The 17610-nt window shown below is 35.7% G+C and overlaps 3 protein-coding genes across 6 annotated transcripts; all 3 read right to left on the bottom strand.

Moving 5' to 3' along the window:
• Positions 1-658: 658 nt before the first annotated feature.
• On the bottom strand, positions 659-4413 carry LOC307148626 (methylated-DNA--protein-cysteine methyltransferase-like). 4 transcript variants are annotated; one of them, XM_079854298.1, is made up of 5 exons: positions 4316-4413; positions 3913-4049; positions 3019-3155; positions 2496-2635; positions 659-2417 (listed from the first exon to the last, which is right to left on the bottom strand). In XM_079854298.1, the coding sequence occupies exons 1-5, from the start codon at positions 4358-4360 to the stop codon at positions 2271-2273; spliced, it is 606 nt and encodes a 201-aa protein (XP_079710424.1). In that variant the 5' UTR covers positions 4361-4413; the 3' UTR covers positions 659-2270. The 4 variants fall into 4 exon arrangements, with proteins under 4 accessions (XP_079710424.1, XP_079710423.1, XP_079710422.1 ...); XM_079854297.1 differs by having other exon boundaries at positions 678-2417; positions 4312-4396; XM_079854296.1 differs by having other exon boundaries at positions 678-2417; positions 4132-4384.
• Positions 4414-5599: 1186 nt separating this feature from the next.
• Positions 5600-13909, bottom strand: LOC307148170 (transcription factor COE3-like). Its single transcript, XM_079853528.1, has 16 exons — positions 13752-13909; positions 12851-13007; positions 11986-12049; positions 11812-11867; positions 11515-11588; positions 11266-11334; positions 10851-10932; positions 9425-9536; positions 8518-8651; positions 8130-8256; positions 7834-7922; positions 7303-7368; positions 6819-6972; positions 6473-6742; positions 6113-6189; positions 5600-5798 (listed from the first exon to the last, which is right to left on the bottom strand). The coding sequence occupies exons 1-16, from the start codon at positions 13823-13825 to the stop codon at positions 5784-5786; spliced, it is 1620 nt and encodes a 539-aa protein (XP_079709654.1). The 5' UTR covers positions 13826-13909; the 3' UTR covers positions 5600-5783.
• Positions 13910-15176: 1267 nt separating this feature from the next.
• bnip4 (BCL2 interacting protein 4) lies at positions 15177-17610 on the bottom strand. The gene is made up of 5 exons (XM_079852648.1): positions 17401-17610; positions 16702-16849; positions 16533-16614; positions 15916-16145; positions 15177-15828 (listed from the first exon to the last, which is right to left on the bottom strand). The coding sequence occupies exons 1-5, from the start codon at positions 17441-17443 to the stop codon at positions 15783-15785; spliced, it is 549 nt and encodes a 182-aa protein (XP_079708774.1). The 5' UTR covers positions 17444-17610; the 3' UTR covers positions 15177-15782.

The raw sequence follows: 17610 nt of genomic DNA on the forward strand, positions 1-17610 counted from the left end.
TCCTGACACATTAAATGCTTTGAAGATTAAAACACCAGCATGGGACTAATGCAGCATAGGGATCATATTGTAAATCACCATCATTCTGTCAATCAAAAGAGAATCTTTAGACTTTAATCAGAGTTTATTCTCATTCTGAACCATTAATCCAGTTTGATCACGTCTTATCCTGACAAATGACTTACAGTTGACTAATTACACGGATACTCCCCTAGATGGTTTCCCTTGTTCAAGTGTATCGTGGTAATATAATGTTAAATCTAAATGTAAAATCTTATACCTTACATGGATTTAACAGTTTTAACTCATTTGTTAGTATGTGGTCTTATCCTCAGCAGATTAGCTTTCCATCTCTGCTGTCATGACATTTAAGAAAAGCATCACCCAACATTGCTTCATTTTTACACAATGTTTCTATAAGTTTCATGCAGTTTATATGGGCTCTGTATCTCATAAGTTTGGTCTAAAAAAAAAAGTAAACATTTTTCTGCAATTAACCATTTAAAAACAAAGAAAGACAGACTTTATGTTTTGTTTTTCATTTAAATACTGCTATTAATTTCCTCAAATGTAGTGTCCCGTTACATTATTTTATAGCATAAATGAACAAATTCAATATAAATACAAATTACATATATACACGTTACCCAACCTTTTTAAAAATATTATTTCATGCATTTTCATGTTTATTGTACAAAATGACACATTACTCAGGGTTTTAACAACAAAAACAAAACAGTTCTGGTAACCAAAAAAACCCCAAATATTATAGAAATGATTAGAGTATACTATAATGAATAGAAAATAAAACAGCGCATTTTTTCTGATCATGTACTGAAAAGAAGAAAATAAAAGAGTTTCAGACTCCTTCTCATGGAAAATGTCACAGGAAATGAATACAGATATAGATTAAGACACACCTTTCACACAGAGTCTACAGAGTTATGATAACAGCTCCCACACTTCACTGAATGATTTGAAATTACAGGGAGGGTTTGTGTTCACTGAGCACGATCCAACTGTTTTTCTGTCAGGCACAAATTGCTGTTCTGTAAGGTGGCATGATGCCGTACGCGAAGACTTAGTGAGAGATCAGCACAGCCTGAGGCAGTGGATGCAGCTCATGTCACATATGATCAAACACAATATAATGCAGTAGCACACTTCTGACTGTGGATATCTCACCAGGAACGCCCTTCTTTCATCCTCCCATTAAAGAGATCACAACTGTGTGTTTGACATCCAGAGGAACTAAGAACTCTTTTGAAATACGTGACCATTTGACCCTCGGCCATATGAAGTATGCATTTGAAAAGTTGTGGAATGAAATTAAATGCTTTATGTAAAAAAATAAAAACACTCAGATGTTGGTAGGGGAAATCTTTGATAATTGTGCTTGAGAAAAGAAATGATTTTTCATTATGACACATTAGGGAGGAACACAAAATAAAACTCGCCACTGATAATGTGTCTGGTACACATTTGCTGGTATATTTATCAGTTTGACAAAATAGATTTTGCCATCACAGGAATAAGTTACATTTTAAAATATATTAAAATAAACAGTTATTTTGAGTTCTAACAATATTTCTGTATTTTTTGATCAAATAAATGCAGTTTTGGTGACCATAAGAGACTTTTTTCAAAAACATTAAAAAATATTAATTTAATATTTCAAGCTTTTGACCGGTAGTGTAGATAATTGATCCACTATTAATAAACATCTAATTTGCTATAGAGCTGTTTATTTGCTTAAACATTTCTTATAAAACTCTAGTTAGCATAACTTATATAAGCATAACTTACTGCAAAAAATATCACATGAATTTCAGGAATAAAAGATTACAAAATATGCAACAATAATAAAAAAAAAAAAAGACAATTTATTTTAAAAAAAATTCTGTAATCCTTTGGATTAAACATCTTGTTTATAAAATGATTTTTCAAATCACATTAAACAATGTTAATGTAACTGACAACCATAACACCACCTGCTCTCAAAAACACAATTCCAAACAGATTCCTCTAAAACTATAGACAATATATGGATTATAACAAAGTGTTTGTTCTCTCAATTGGAATATAATTTCTCCAAACAATCAAAAATCTGTCATAATGTTTTTCAAACTCAGACTTCATAAAAAAAAATTAAAAAAATTGGAATGTAATCTCTCTAAACAATCAAAAATCTGTCATAAAGTTTTTCAAACTCAGACTTCATAAAAAAATTTTAAAAAGCAGTATGAAGATTTTGGGGTTCATCCGATGGATTATTCACTCTTTGAAGCATTGAGCTCCAATGCTTTTTTCTCATGAGTGAGCAACCAAACTTTAATATCATCTCCCTTTCCTCCCATGTATGATCCACTGTCCCCTGAACTGCGCAGCACCCGGTGGCACGGTACTATTAGTGGAATCTGAGAGAACAACAGAGAAAAAGATGCATCACATGAGATAAATCAATCTGTCATGATGATCATTCCAACAAAACTCACAGGGTTTTTCTTCATGGCTGAGCCCACGGCTCGCACAGCATTTGGATTCCCAATCATTTCAGCAAGCTGCTTGTACGAGACCGTTTTCCCAAGCCCCACTTCCTTCAACAGAGTCCACAGCACATGCGCTTTAAAAGAATCTTGTAAAGAGAGACAGGGAGAAAAGCAGTGAAAAACAGTGGCCTATGATCTAATTAGGCTTAAGATGTTTTTGAGAAACACAGCCCTGGTTATTACTTTAAGGTCTGGTTTCACAGACAGGGCTTAGATTAAGCCAGGATTAGACCTTCAATTAGGACATTTAAGTAGCTTTTATAAACGTGCTTAGAAAAAAAAACATTACTGGTGTGCATCTTGAGAAAAAACAATGGCACTGACATATTTTAAGATATGTCAGTGCAAGTTGCTTTCAGTTAAAACAGCTCAAACATGCATTTTAGTCTGGGACTAGGCTTAAGCCTTGTCTGTGAAACCAGGCATAAATGAGTCAGAGGTGAAGTGGGGTAATGCGTATGTGACTAACCGCTCTGCATTTGTGGATGGTGTATGGCAGGCAGAGGAAGAGTGCTGATGGACTCGGGTTTCATGAAGTAGCACTGAAGCCAGTCAACACAGCACTGTAACTCAGGGCTCATTTCTGACTGGCCAACGGGGCGGACACTACAACAGGATACACTTAAAGTCAGCATGAAACGGAAGTTGCTTCCCTATAGTGACGTATATCTGAGTGAAACGGCATCTCGAACAAGGAAAAATGTAGGACGGGACTTGATTTTGACCATCGAGAAATAATCGGGTCATTGGATCGTTGTGGTTTGCTATTGCTTTGATCTCATGCAAGTGACAGGTTGACCAGTCCTCACACCAGTAAACATGTCATAAGAGAAGAGATGCTATTGGCAAAAAGTGTGGGGTGAAAGTTATTTTGCGAGGGCACATGAATTTAAAAATAATAATAATGATGTGCACGGATAAATCATTTATATTAAACACTGCAAAATTCCCCCCAAAAATAAGAATTGTCAATTTTGACTTCACTTAAGCTTTCAGTGTTTATGTGAAGATCTTTAACAATTAAACCAAGCAATTTAACTCACAAACGACATCCCCTAGTTTATTATAATACCAGTTGTATAATACCATCAATTGACACTAGAACCTGTGGCATGCAATTAATCACCACAGAATGTTGACTCATACATTTATTTTTCATATATCATACATTTAATTTAAGAAGTCAATATGGCAAGGCATTCAGGAGGGTTTAAAACAGAAATGTACATCATCTTATAAATTGCTTAACTTGATTCAGAGTTTCGAATAGCTTCATTGCTCCCATAACTGCACTTTAAGTGTGGTTTACATGTTGTTATTGGGTGCTGCTGACTCAATTTGTGTGCATGTTTATGAGAGTTACCTCTCCTCCTTATCTGTTCCCAGTTTGATATTAATGGTGTGGACTCCCTTCTCACAGCCGCTCAGCAGGATCTCCCCCACTGGCGAGCAGAGAGTCACATCACACAGCACACAATGACCGCTGTCAGTCATCGCAAACTGCACACAGCAAGCAATCTGTTGTCAAAACCCCGTCAAGCACATGCAATATATACTAAAGTCATGAGTAACGCATACAGACATGAAAACCTGCTGTCACACACAGTCTATGGTCACACATCATAATCCCGCACGTGCACACAGAATATCAAAAGTTAGTTTTTTGCGAACAGGTAAAATGTCACAGTTAAATATCACCGACAGTTAATGCAAGATGACATTCTTTTACTGCAGTTGTGAGCAGTAAAATAATAAATATTACCTACACGATTACAACGACGACAGATTTTTTTTAAATATCTTTGGAACATTCACTTCCTGCTTAGAAAATGTACACTAAACAAATCAGGAGAACTGACCAATCACAGCACAGCATGTTTGTGCTCAGTTCTGTGATTGGACAATATTGCTCTCAGCCAGCCTCACTGATGCAGTCCGCCGAATGGGGGCCAGTTAGCGGAACATGTGACATGTTGGTCTAGCAAGTCTTAATAACAGAAAAAAGCCAATAATCTTGAATTTTAGTTCAAATAAAGAGGATTTCAATAGACATTTTATACTATTCATTTTGCACATAATCATAAAGGACAAGACAAATGTGTCTTGTGTGTGTACACTGTATTGTAAAGGCCAGGGTTTTGAACATGACAACAGTGGATAATTGTGGTCATGACACAGTTATCACACAATTGTGTTTTTTGGTGTTTTATGAGTGTGCAGCCTCCTGCACAGGGAGGACACACTCAGATTTATGAGAGACAAATTCCATATTCAGCATTTGATTTTATTTCTGATGCCTCCTCCTCATAGTAAAACTTGATGGTTGATGGAGGGCTTATCTGAGAATTCAGTGAAGTATCTTACAGAAAACAAGCAGAGCTGCCTCCCATGACACGAGCAATTCTCAACAAATATGAGAAATTAATGAGACATGAAGAATAGACTTGTCGAGATAGGGGCCATGTGGAACCTGGGCTTCAATGAATCTTCATTAGAAAAGAACTATTGTCATTGTTAACAGTTAGTCAAGTAATGAATCTATGTCCAGTGTTTTTACCATTTTCTTTCCCTTAAATAGTAATACGTTTTTTGAAGACAAATGTTCTTGTAAGAGTGTAAGAAAATGTCTTATATATTGGTATATACAGAGTGATGGGAAAATATTTCCTCATACAATACCGTTCAAAGGTTTGTGGTCACACTTTTTTTTTTTTCAACAAGGACAAAAGATTTACAAAATGTGACAGGAAAACACCACTTGTTCCACAAAAATATTAAGCAGCACAATAATTTTCAACACTGATAAAAATAAATGTTTTGAGCACCAAATCATGATTACTGAAGGATCATGTGACACTGAAGACTGTAATAATGATGCTGAAAATCACAAGAATAAAACAGCCTTGCCATCACAGGAATAAATTACGAAAACAGTTATTTTCATTTGAAATAATATTTCACATTATTATATCAAATAACTATATATCAAGTAAATATTGAATGTCTTGGCCACACATAATAAAAACACACTAATAATAGAGAGGTGCATATTGTTTAGACACAGAACAAAAAAATTGCTTTATCACCAACCAACACGATTTAACATATAGTTTCTTGTTTTTGTATTGCTTGCACTGAGAAAACATTCAAAATGCAAAATAGATGTTGTTGTTCCCCCACCACAAAGAGATTCCTTCACTTCAGAGTTTGTCCATGTGAGAGCGACTGGTGTCACTAGTCCATGCAAGGCTGTAAAAGACAAACAGAGAATAGACATGAGTCTTGACAAATGTTCACACTCCACAAATTTATATGTGTGTATGCTCTTCACACTTCATACTCCCTAAGGCTGTGTGTGTGTGTGTGTGTGTGTGTGTGTGTGTGTGTGTGTGTGTGTGTGTGTGTGTGTGTGTGTGTGTGTGTGTGTGTGTGTGTGTGTGTGTGTGTGTGTGTGTGTGTGTGTGTGTGTGTGTGTGTGTGTGTATACACTTTATGCAGTAAATAAAGGGACAATGTAGAGGTGGACGAGAGAGGAGCTGTGTGTATGTGTGTTGTGCTCTCACCGTGCAAATGGGAAGACTTGAACTTGCTGTTGAAGACTGCATCTTCAGAACTGGAGCAAATGCACTTTTTTGCTTCACTATAGAACCACAAGAAAGAGAAAGAAGACAAGGAAGGATTAAATAAACGTGAAACCACCAAAATATATATTTGTCTTCAGGAGTGTAAATAATTGCTTATGATCATTACATATGCAGTTTGACCATGATTCAGTTTAATAATGTCATGAAAAGCAGAAGTAGAAAAGTTAGCAAAATTAGAAAAGCAAAATTTGTTAAGATACATTTTGAATGTTGGCTTTTTTTGAGAAAAAAAGTCTTGAGGTTCGACAGTTGATATAGAAGAGAAAGACGTGTTCTTACCGATGTAGTGTTGTGTGTCCTCTGTGGGACTATCTAAGAATGCTTGTGTGGCAGCCATGGAGAAGTTTGGCACAGAGGAAGTTTGGCGTCCGTGTGTTTGTGTGTGCCCGGCCATGGATGGGTGTGCGTTTGAGTGTGTGTGCCTTGGCATGTTGGAGTGAAGGTGCGAATGTGCGTGTCCATTCACGCATGTGTTGATATTAGTGAAATCAGACTGTTGGGATGTGCTGCCTAAAACAAAGCCAGTGTTTGAACTCCGACTGAATCCCACTGAAAGAGACATTCATTTATTAAAACACTGTTGAGGGGCATATGTACCATACGCACATGCACACATACTGCATACCTCGTTCTACATCCTGTGATATCTCTGTGTTCGCAGTTAACTGTCCATTAAAAGAGTTTACACCCATTATCCTGTGTGAATTTGTGTGGGATGGGTTTCGTGGGCTCCCATGAAGTGCCTCGGCTATGTCGGACGCACGCTTCAGAATCATCTCCTATTGTCAGGCACATGTAAAAGCACAGAAATGGCATCACTTCCCAATCTGGATTTCATCAGCAATCAATATTGTTTACAATTATAAGTGGATCCTTCTTAATGTCACAAGAGTCACAAGTCCACATCCAGGCACTCGCATAGATTTTAAGTATTTAAAAAGACGTTATTTGCAGGGCTACAAAAGCAGATTGTTTTTTAATATGCACCCATAGTATTTTTGACACACTCTCAAACAATATCTTTTCTTATTACTTATCAATATTGTTTATTTGGGTAGCAAGCCTGAGTAAAAAAAAAAGTAAATGTTGATATCAAAAATTCTGTTCACCTGGTTGTTGTGAGGCATTCCGTAAAACGTCTCTATGAGATCAGCTGCTCTCTTCAGTAAGACCTCCTGTCAATCAAAAATAAAATAAAATAAATACAGCTATTTGTGTATTTCCAAGAGTTAAATAAAATTGTGAGCACATAATCTCCATTTGGAAATTACAGTTGGTGATTAGACATGCTTTTTTGTGACTTAAAGGGAAAATTCACCCAAAAATGAAAATTCTGATTCTGTCATCATTTTAAATTTTTTTAATCATCATTTTCATCATATTTAAATAATTTTTTTGAAACAGATCTCGGACCTCATTGACAACCATAGTATTTTTTTTGAAAAATTTGAACAGGTTTGGAACAACTTATCAAGTTAATGATGATAGAATATAGAATCATTTTAGGGAAACTATCCCTTTCAATTTTAATTAAACACTTAAAGCAGAACCTAGAACAGTTCAAACAGAAAACACAGAATTTGTGAAGAAATAAAATGTAAATTGAGAAATGGGAAGTCCACTTAGTATTTCTGGCTCACTTTTGGAAGTCTTTCCACATCACCAGGATGATGAGAAATGACCTTCTGCAGCCGCTGGAACCCGCAGTCAATGGTTGGCTCATTTAAAGCTTAAACAGAGAAACACATTTCTCAGTTAAACTCTAATGCATCTGCCAGCAACAAAACAAATAAGAATAAGAAGTCCAAAAAGGCATAATGTAACATAATACGTTTTCACATATTCTTAAAAAATATTATATAACTACGGTTACAGTAAATTGCAACGTTTTTTCCGTTTTTTTATTTATTTATTCTCGCAAACTCATAATTCTCACCAGTGTAAACAAAACGACCTGGAGGTCCCCTGCACAACCGTTTGGATCTGTAGGACAGCGTAACTTCCACAACACCAGGGATGTGACGAGGTGGAGTCTGCACACGAATCGCATGTGGTGTGATGACCTGTCACAAAACACAAAAAGTCCACAGGAAGTATAGAAATTCTGATTAACTTCACCATCAAATTCATCGGAAAAAATTTATTTCACACCTTGCAAAATTCGCAAAGATTTGTGGGAGATCTGTGGTGGCGGATGGATGGATTAGATTTGACCAAGGAAAAAAAAAAAATGAACAACTGGAATGATGAGGCTAAAGATGAAACACAAAAATGTATTTATAGTAATTCATTGATTGGCAACAGAGCTTGAGACTGTTACACACCTCACTCCAGACCAGCACTGTTCCGAAAACCACCTGTAGACCATCGAAGAACTGATCTCCAATAATAATCACTGAGGCTCCACCTGAAGTCCAACCTTCACTCGGACTGATGGCCTTGATGCAGGGGATCTCTGCTACATTCACACACACATATATTAGCTCAATACACTCAGTAACAGTACTGCACATTACAGATACAGAGTGATTACAGTCATTTTTTTTAAAATGTAAAGGTGTATAAAAAGAGACTTTTTTATGTTTTTTTCAGAGACAGCATAAATGCAATCCAATAATTGGCCTTAACTATTTGAAACAATAACCCTATATTAAACTACAAATACTAAACAAACCAAATATTTGGTAGCATTTCTTCTAACTATATATTTAACTACTCATTGCCATATGATTGCATAGTTAGGTATGCGTTTGATTCAGAACCGACTCATTAGAGTCATTTGTCTGTCTCTAATTTGGACTACATTCGTTGCTCTATATGTTTTTGATTCACTAAAAGGAACTGACTCATCAGAGTCATTCATTATAGAATCAAAATACACTGGTCGCTGTGTATGTTTCTGAACTACTTCATAAGAGTAATTCTTTCGGGAATCAGACTACACTTGTCACATATGTGTCGAGCGGTTGATTCAATAAGGCTGTAGAGGTGCCGCTGAATAAATGTTGCTAGAATTAGAGTATCTTGGTACAATATAGTATGGAAGGCAAGTGCAGGAACTGTTAACAAAATACTGTACTGATTAACTGTATTTCCTCTCATTTCTCTCTCTCTCTCTCTCTCTCTCTCTCTCTCTCTCTCTCTCTCTATGATCCAGCACCAACACCGTTCTTTTGGTGTAATTTTGTTAAATTATACAAAAAGTTGCAGATATGTTTGTAATTACTGTACCTTCACTTAACTCAAATCGTCTTCTGCCATGCTTAGAATTGTTATGGACAAATATGTTATCAGAAATGGCTAGAATGTGGCCCTTAACGGAGACTGTGGTAGAGACCAGCACCTGCAATGCACAGGACATTTTAGTGTAGTGCAGGAAATGTAGCACACGAAAGAATATTTTGATGTTGGACAAGGATGGTTAAATACATTTCTGAATTCATTAAATTAATGCAAGCTACATTTATAATTTTTACCATTGTGGTTTTAATCTAAAGTGTGATCCAGGACTATAAGGGACAGTCTTTTCTTTTTATAAAAAAACAACAACAATGTTAATTCAATTTATTGGTTACACTTTACAATAAGGTTTCATTTGTTAAAGGAGAACTCCGGTCAATTTTAACATTGAGCTAATTTTTTTGTAAATTTGGAGTGCTGTCAGTACAGAGAACAACGACAAAAATCGATGTTGCCTACACCGTGTTATCCTCTTTTTAAAATTTGCACCCTGTTGACTTCAATGGGGCAAATTTTAAACCTGCTTTTAGCCTCTTAACATCCTTGATGTGTCATTACAAGTGCCCAGCCATTGTGAGTGATTCCTTCAGAGTGAACACGGTGAATCTGACTGCAGTAGATGTGCAAGATATGAATAAAAATGATGTTATTTCAACCAGCGCACATACCTGTATTTACATCCTGTTTTCCGTTGAAATCCACAGTAGTCGATTGTCGAGTTCGGGCGCATGATCGTACGTACTAAACCTATGCGCGTGAACTCGACAATCGATTACTGTGGGCTTCGACCGAAAACAGGATGTAAATACAGGTATGTGCGCTGGCTGAAATAAAATCATTTTTATTCATATCTTTCACATCTACTGCAGTCAGATTCACCAGTGTTCACTCTGAAGGAATCACTCACATTGGCTGTGCACTTGTAATGACACATCAAGGATGTTAAGAGGCTAAAATCAGGTTTAAAACTTGCCCCATTGAAGTCAACAGGGTGCAAATTTTAAAAAGAGGATAACACGGTGTAGGCAACACCGATTTTTGTCGTTGTTCTCTGTACTGACAGCACTCCAAATTTACAAAAAAATGAGCTCAATGTTAAAATTGACCGGAGTTCTCCTTTAACAGCAACATTAGTTAATGTGAATTTACAATGAACAATACTTTTAATACTTTTAAGATGAAAACAATACTTTTCATCTTAGTTAATGTTAATCTCAACAATTACTAATACATTTTTAAGTATGTTAACATAAGTTAATGCACTGAACTAACATTTTTATTAGCTAATGCAAATAAATGCAGTAAAAATATATTGCACATTGTTAGTTCATGTTAGTATTATTGTAAAGTGTTACCAATCTATTATCAGACACATAAAGGCCATCAGTAATATGATTATTTAACTTTTTGTGTGTACCTGGAAACGACGTGTGTCTCGTGGGTTCCCTGCGTTCTTCAGGCAATTTTGATTACATTTGAGAAAAAATTTCAGGAAGAACCTAAGTATAAAATAAAAAGAAAAGGGCATAATTTGGAAGACTAATACCTTTCCTCTGCAAACATGTGAAAGTATCATATGTGTGGATCAGGGAATGGAGAAAAAGAATCACTGAGAAGAAGATGAAAAGTTTAGAAACTGAGAATTGGAGAGATGAAAGAGTAACAAGTGTCTGTCTGATTTTATCCGCAATGCTGATAAATCCAAATTTTTGGAATGAATAGCTCATTAAACAATAAACTTTTTCTCGCCCTCATTTTTCTCTTACACACATTACAGTATTTACATTTCATTACTCAATTAAAATGTTATACAATGTAACTGATTGTCCTACCTGTCAATAATGACGGGGTCTGAAGGCGTTTCATTCCTGTTTCCACAACTTTTCTTATCACAACATCGGCTGTAATATTCACATATAAAGACGCACAATTACCAACTTTTTAAAAAGTAACCTGCATATTGCAATTAAAGCAAACAAACACTAAATTTTAAAGAATATTTTATGAGTATACGTGTTTGTTTGCAGCATGCATGGGATTTTGTCTATTAGTGTGTAATAGTGCAGTTTGACAAAAGTTACCTGCACATTGTTTCATGAGTGAGAAGAACACGGCGCATTTCAGGGTTTTTATCTTGACCTTCAAACATAATTGCCTGACATAGTAGAGGTAATGTAGGCAAATGGCAGGTTAATGTTATGCATAATAAAATATATAAAACGTATCATGATAACATCTATGAGTATTTCAAATATCATCTTAGCACTGTGGACAAAGCATGTTTTTTTAAACATTTAATCTTGACTGAAGCGAACTTTCAATGCTAAGATGCATACCACATTCTTGCAAATAATATGAAAGTGCCGAAATTGTTTTACCTGTTTGGTCACAGAGTCTATCAAACGGATGTACAGATCTTGCTCTGTTCTGACACCTAAATGACAGGAAAATGAATAGCACAACATTAGTACAAAACGTCATACAAATGACAGTTCAAAGTAAGCGTATTTCTCTAGTAATAGTAGACTATTTGTAATGCAGGCATTACTCACCATTGTTGTACAGTAACTGGAGTTTGTAATGGATTCCATTGTTCGTTTTTTCATTTACTGGCTCCTAAATCAAACAGAAAAAAACAAATATATGCTTTGTCTTACATGGCATCATAACTTCTAATCTAATCAAACCCAATAAACCCAATGTTTCATATACAATTCCACATTTCTCCTCAGGGACCCTGTTGTAACATCCTTCAAGATTAAAAAAAAGGATCACTTCTAGTCGAGAAGACTAATAATATTCACGTTAATCAGTTATTGGTTGTGTCTGAAATCGCCCCTATACCCTCATATCAATATCAAAAGTGGGATTGAATGTGAGATTGAATAAGTGCACTCAATAACGTCCACAATGGTGTCGGACACCCAAATGGCTGTTCCCTCAAATAGTGCCCTATTTAAAGTTTATTGGCTTTTAGTATGAATATGTTAGCCTTACTGTTATCTATAAGCTAGTGTGCTCCAAAACAATGACAAAATTCGCATTTAGAAGACCAAACCCAATGTTGAAAATGAAAATTCAGATTGACGTTAATCTCCAACGTTGGACAGACATTGTATTATGTATCTGACGTCATCCCGACTTTCATTTCCAACCAAAATCCAACGTCTCTCTGTCGGGTTCTGACGTCAACCCGATTTGCAACCAAAATCTTCCCCTGATTGACGTTACTACTTGTCAAGGACCTTGACAGAAATGTAGTGGAGAAAAAAGTATGATATTTGTCTTTCAAATGTAGTGAAGTTAAAGTAAAAAGTTTCCAGAAAAAATAATCCTCAAGTAAAGTACAGATACTCAAAAAGTGTACTTAGGTACTCAAGTAAATGTACTTTGTTACTGTCCACCTCTGCTCCTCACCTTCTCCTTTTCAACAAAGTCCACAAATGCAGTGTGCTCAGTCTCCACAGACTGACCTTGACTGTCATATAAAGCCAACACGAAGTGAAAGAAGTTTGACTTGCGCAGGTTGGCGGGCGGCTGTTTCTCGAAGTGCGCCCGGGCAAGACCAACACCTCTGTTGGAAAGAGAGCAACTAGTTATTTGCAGTTTAAAATAAAGTACTTGAGTGCTGCTGCCATTAAAGCAAATTATGTATAGCAAATTAGGTATACTTTATATTAGGTGTCTTTAACTACTATGTACTTCCATCAAAAAAATGTTGTGTTGATGTTGTGTTGAAAAACACTTTTACTGCTAATGAGGATACGGGTAAGGTTAGGGACAGGTTTAGTTTATGGATAGGTTTAAGGGTGGGTTAAGTGGTAAAGCAAGGGTCAACAGTGTAATTATAGATGTCATTAATTAATTACTGCTATAAATGACTTGCAGATATTTTTAAATATAAAATAATAATTTGATACAATTACATTTTTTATATATTTTTAGTAATTCCTGCATGCATTGCATTTGTAATTAATTGCAGTAATTACATGCATACCATGTAATCTACTCATACCAAACCTGTCCCTAACCTTAAGTGTAGCTATCCCACCTCATTAGCAGCAAAAGAACATGAACACAGTAAGTATATTATACCTAACATTTCATTTACTTAACATTTACTTAAGTACATAGTAGTTAAAGACACCTAATTTAAAGTGGGACATAATTTTTATAGAATTAAATAAATAAGTAGCTTAATTCAAATCTTTCCATAATTATGCTTACGAATGCTGTATCCATCTTACACATAAAAAAATGACATTAAAGTTGACTGGATTAAGAAATGGACAGAAGATAATGGGATGCACCTGCTTACCTCTGAGCAGAAAGGTTACCCTCTGCCAGCCCGAAGAGAGCTGAGCCCAGAGCAGACCTGACCTCTTGCTTCATCACTCCCAGTCCACAGGGATGCAAGAGAACAGCTGACAACAAAGTTCCTTCTCCCTCAGGACTGCCGTCTGTAGACTACACAAACCGCTAGGTCAGGTGTAATAATGTGTTGTGTGGGCGTGGCTGTGACGCACAGAGACGTAAAACAGTCACGCTGTAAAGCACTTTGGAAGTTGGAAACCGTGTAGCGCGCGCTGCTGCATCCCTATCAATGACGTGGAATGAGTTCTTTCATTCTTCACGTGCTACTGATGATCATGGAGGATTTTTTTTTTTTTTAATTATATGCCATTTAAAAAAAAATGATATGCCATTAAAAAATCATCCGATATAAAACTAATCATCAAATATAAAACTAGATTTAGTGTTTGCATTAAACACTAAATATAGGCTAATTAAACCATCCATAACTCAGCCTATATTCAAAATGTAATTTTCAAGTATTAATACAAATATATCTTCAGAATGAATAAATAATTCAAATACACTTTCGAACATCATGAGCTTAATAATAATTTGATGCTGAAGAGTGACTAATTGTGTGTGTGCGAATTGAAATAGCATAATTAATTCGTTTTTTTAATTTAAATTTTTTTTTTTTTTAATGATAACACATAAGAAAGGCATTAATGAAACCTCATGCTATTCATAATGTCAAATCATCAAGTCCTCAATTGCTCTTTTTTTCTCCCTCCAAAACAAAAAGGCCATCTTCGGTTAAATAAAAATAAATAGGCCTAAGTGAAAAGGAAAACATAAAAAGAAAACAGCAAGAGATGAGTGGAAACAGAAACTGTTCTACATAATATTCCCAAAATAATTTAAATCAAAATAATTTTATCAAGGGTACTGTCACACAATTACTTATTCTATAGGCCATGTCATTGATAATTAAAATAGTTCTGGTGGTTTCTCATTAAGCAGTTTCTTCTTTAGTTACGTTTAATTATATATTTCAGATTGAATTGTTATGCTGAATATGTACAGATATCCATTTTTTTGGAGTACTTCAGTTACAAAGATACTTCAGTAACAAAACCTGATGTTGCCAATGATCATATAATTGTCAGTCACTGATTGGTTGTTTGAATATATTACGTTAATTTGGTACATTTTAGAGAAAGCTAGTTCCAAACTAGAATCAAACAGACTGAAAGTCGCAGAAAGAAACAGGATCATACCGCCACCTGCTGTCCCAGAAATGCCAGTACAAAATATAAGACGATTCTAGAGGAGGTAGGCAGCAAGTGAAACACTTGTTAATGTTCTGTAAAAAATATAATTTTTTCCTGCTGTACCTGAAAATGTTTGCTTATAACACTAATGAGTAAAACATAAAAGCTCACTGAATATCGATAATAAATGAAGTATTTTTATTTACCTGGTAGGATGAATGCAAAATATTTGAAAGTATTTTTTTAACAAATAAATTTAAAGATGATTATAATTTTTGCAGTACAGTTTATTATTTTTCCATCGCATGTCACATTCGAATATATGTCAGAATATGCATTTATATGGCTCTGAATTTTCTCTCAAACATACATTTGCATTTTTTTTTTTTAAATAATGATTCGGAATGCTGTAAAAAAGGTCAGCTGAAGGACTACAATGTGACCTGGTCAGTAAAGCAATACTCATGCTGATGCATTTAACAAATATTTTTAATTTCAAGCAAAACCTGAAATCTATTAGGCATATTTCCTGATATCCATACACAACTGGATTCATCTTTATTAATTCTGTGCCAAAATCCACGCAGGAGAACCAAAGAAAAAACAATGCTGAGAGTTTCTGTCTCTCATCTTATTTTTAGTGTCCTCTTACATAGTCCTGCATTTCTCCTGGAGGAAAACAAAAGTGTTCCAGCAAAAGGCTGTCGGGTTCTTTCTAGAGACTATCCCAGAGTGACACTGACGCACAACATTCTGACACACACGCATTCATCTGCTATGACTCAGATAACAGAGCATTGAGTGGAGAGGCGCCGTCCAATACAGATCCTGCAGAGAGAGATTAAAAATAGTCAAACAATGAACAAAAGAGCAGCAAGCAAAAAGTCAGACTTTGTAAATTCATGAGTGTCTTACCCCAACCCAAGCATGAGGATGTGTGTCAAAACTAGCGAGGGTAACAGTAACTTCAGCAAGTTTGTGTTCATTTCTTTGTCGTTTTTGTCTGAGTTCCTGCTGCACAATCTGTTCCGCTTTGGCCGTTTAATAATCAGTGCTGGTGGTGGTACATTCTCTGGCCGGCTGGACCAGTCACAGATCCTTGCGACAGTCTCAACTTCCTGTTTGCTCTCTGGTACAACTTCCCCCTGGAAGTGAAAGAGCAGGTGAAAGATCTTTGGCAATTTCACTACCACTGATGTCTAGTCTAGTCATGTAAGCTCTTCAAGTCTGTAATGCAGTCAAAACATTGCATGTTTATAGTGGTGTTAAATTAGATCTCCATATGCCCATTTTGCAGCGAGGACTGGTTGTGAGAAAAACCTGCATGTATATATCATATTGGAATCTTATTGAAAAATAGAGGTTGCTCCAATAACAAATTCATGATTTTACATGTATGGCCGGGCATGATAAGTAATTAATGCTAAATTTGTACCACTTAAACCCACTGTTCCTGACTACAAGTTTTGTGATTTTTTTAAAATTCTTATTAAATGCAAGCTTATGCAATAAAGTAAAAAAAAAAAAATTACCTGTGCATTGGCATGTGTCGAAGGAGTCTGTGTGTTGAAGGAGGCTGCACTGATGAGTGGAGGTGTCTGGACATGTCGAGGACTAGGAGCAAATACATGTGGTTAGAATAATCATACAAGTCCTTGTCTTGCCTGTACACACAGATCTCTTGAAGTGGTTTGTACACACCTGCTGCAGTGAGAGCTTGTCCGTGAACTACTGCTGGATTCCCGCTGTGCTTCCAGAAGCATTTTCTCCAGGTCTGTGATATCAGACAGGGACGGTGTGTCCTCACTATGTTCACTACATGAATCAAAGTGGAGCTCCACCCATGAGTCTGGTGGAGAAAAGTACATCAAAGTATTTAGAAATGATTACTGAAAGCAGTTTCTTCTTTTTAGAAGTGCTGAATGTTTGCTTTGGTCTTTCTCGTACATTTTACAAAAAACACTGCTTTACTACACTTGATCTAACAGAAACTGAACCAAAAAGGGTTCAAACTCCAAATATGTAACCATGAACATTTTTGGATGTTAGTAAATTAATACCAACATAATCAGTACAAAATTGGGTCATTGTAAATGCCTCTTGTCCGTTATCAAATATGTGTACTACCAAAAATAGAACAAATGTTTGTTTTAGCAAACTCGTAGTTGCTGACTTGGCAGTATGACCGGATTTGAACACAAATCTTTGTTTGCAATCTCTGCATTGTACAAATTTATAAAAGAAAACCATGATGAACATTGGTATTAAACCCATTAATGTGAATAAATAATTTACTGTTACACAATTTACTGTTACTATTTATAATCTTATTGTTTTCATTACGTTAGCTGTCGATGTAAGTACGTTGTTTAATCGAGCGATCCAAATTGTACAACTTACCGTGCAGACTTTCCTCCTGAGTTATAAGTTTTTGCGTTGACATTGCTGTTCCTTGTAATTTTGCTTCTAAATGTCTGTGTCCTAAATTTTGTTTGCTTGCCTGTGGACCAAAATATAAAGGTTGCTCGCCCTTAGAAACATACGGGAAAACACTGACGAATGCGCTCTTGGAAAACACTGACGAAATCTTTTGTTTACAGACAGACACCG

The sequence above is a fragment of the Squalius cephalus genome (genome assembly GCF_949319135.1).
Source record: "Squalius cephalus genome assembly, chromosome: 20".
NCBI classification, from domain to species: Eukaryota; Metazoa; Chordata; class Actinopteri; order Cypriniformes; family Leuciscidae; genus Squalius; species Squalius cephalus.

Bases quoted from the DNA above. Each gene is read 5' to 3' on its own strand.
- LOC307148626 (XM_079854298.1), bottom strand. From the start codon at position 4,360: ATGTTCCAAAGATATTTAAAAAAAATCTGTCGTCGTTGTAATCGT. The intron at 4,050-4,315 runs GTAGGTAATATT...TGCTGTGTGCAG, and splicing joins TCTGTCGTCGTTGTAATCGT to TTTGCGATGACTGACAGCGG. The intron at 2,636-3,018 runs GTTAGTCACATA...TCTCTTTACAAG, and splicing joins CCATCCACAAATGCAGAGCG to ATTCTTTTAAAGCGCATGTG.
- LOC307148170 (XM_079853528.1), bottom strand. From the start codon at position 13,825: ATGAAGCAAGAGGTCAGGTCTGCTCTGGGCTCAGCTCTCTTCGGGCTG. The intron at 11,335-11,514 runs GTAACTTTTGTC...TGAATATTACAG, and splicing joins ACTCATGAAACAATGTGCAG to CCGATGTTGTGATAAGAAAA. The intron at 8,652-9,424 runs GTACAGTAATTA...GTGTGAATGTAG, and splicing joins ACGATTTGAGTTAAGTGAAG to CAGAGATCCCCTGCATCAAG.
- bnip4 (XM_079852648.1), bottom strand. From the start codon at position 17,443: ATGTCAACGCAAAAACTTATAACTCAGGAGGAAAGTCTGCACG. The intron at 16,850-17,400 runs GTAAGTTGTACA...TTTCTCCACCAG, and splicing joins TCAGGAGGAAAGTCTGCACG to ACTCATGGGTGGAGCTCCAC. The intron at 15,829-15,915 runs GTAAGACACTCA...CTCTCTCTGCAG, and splicing joins ATCCTCATGCTTGGGTTGGG to GATCTGTATTGGACGGCGCC.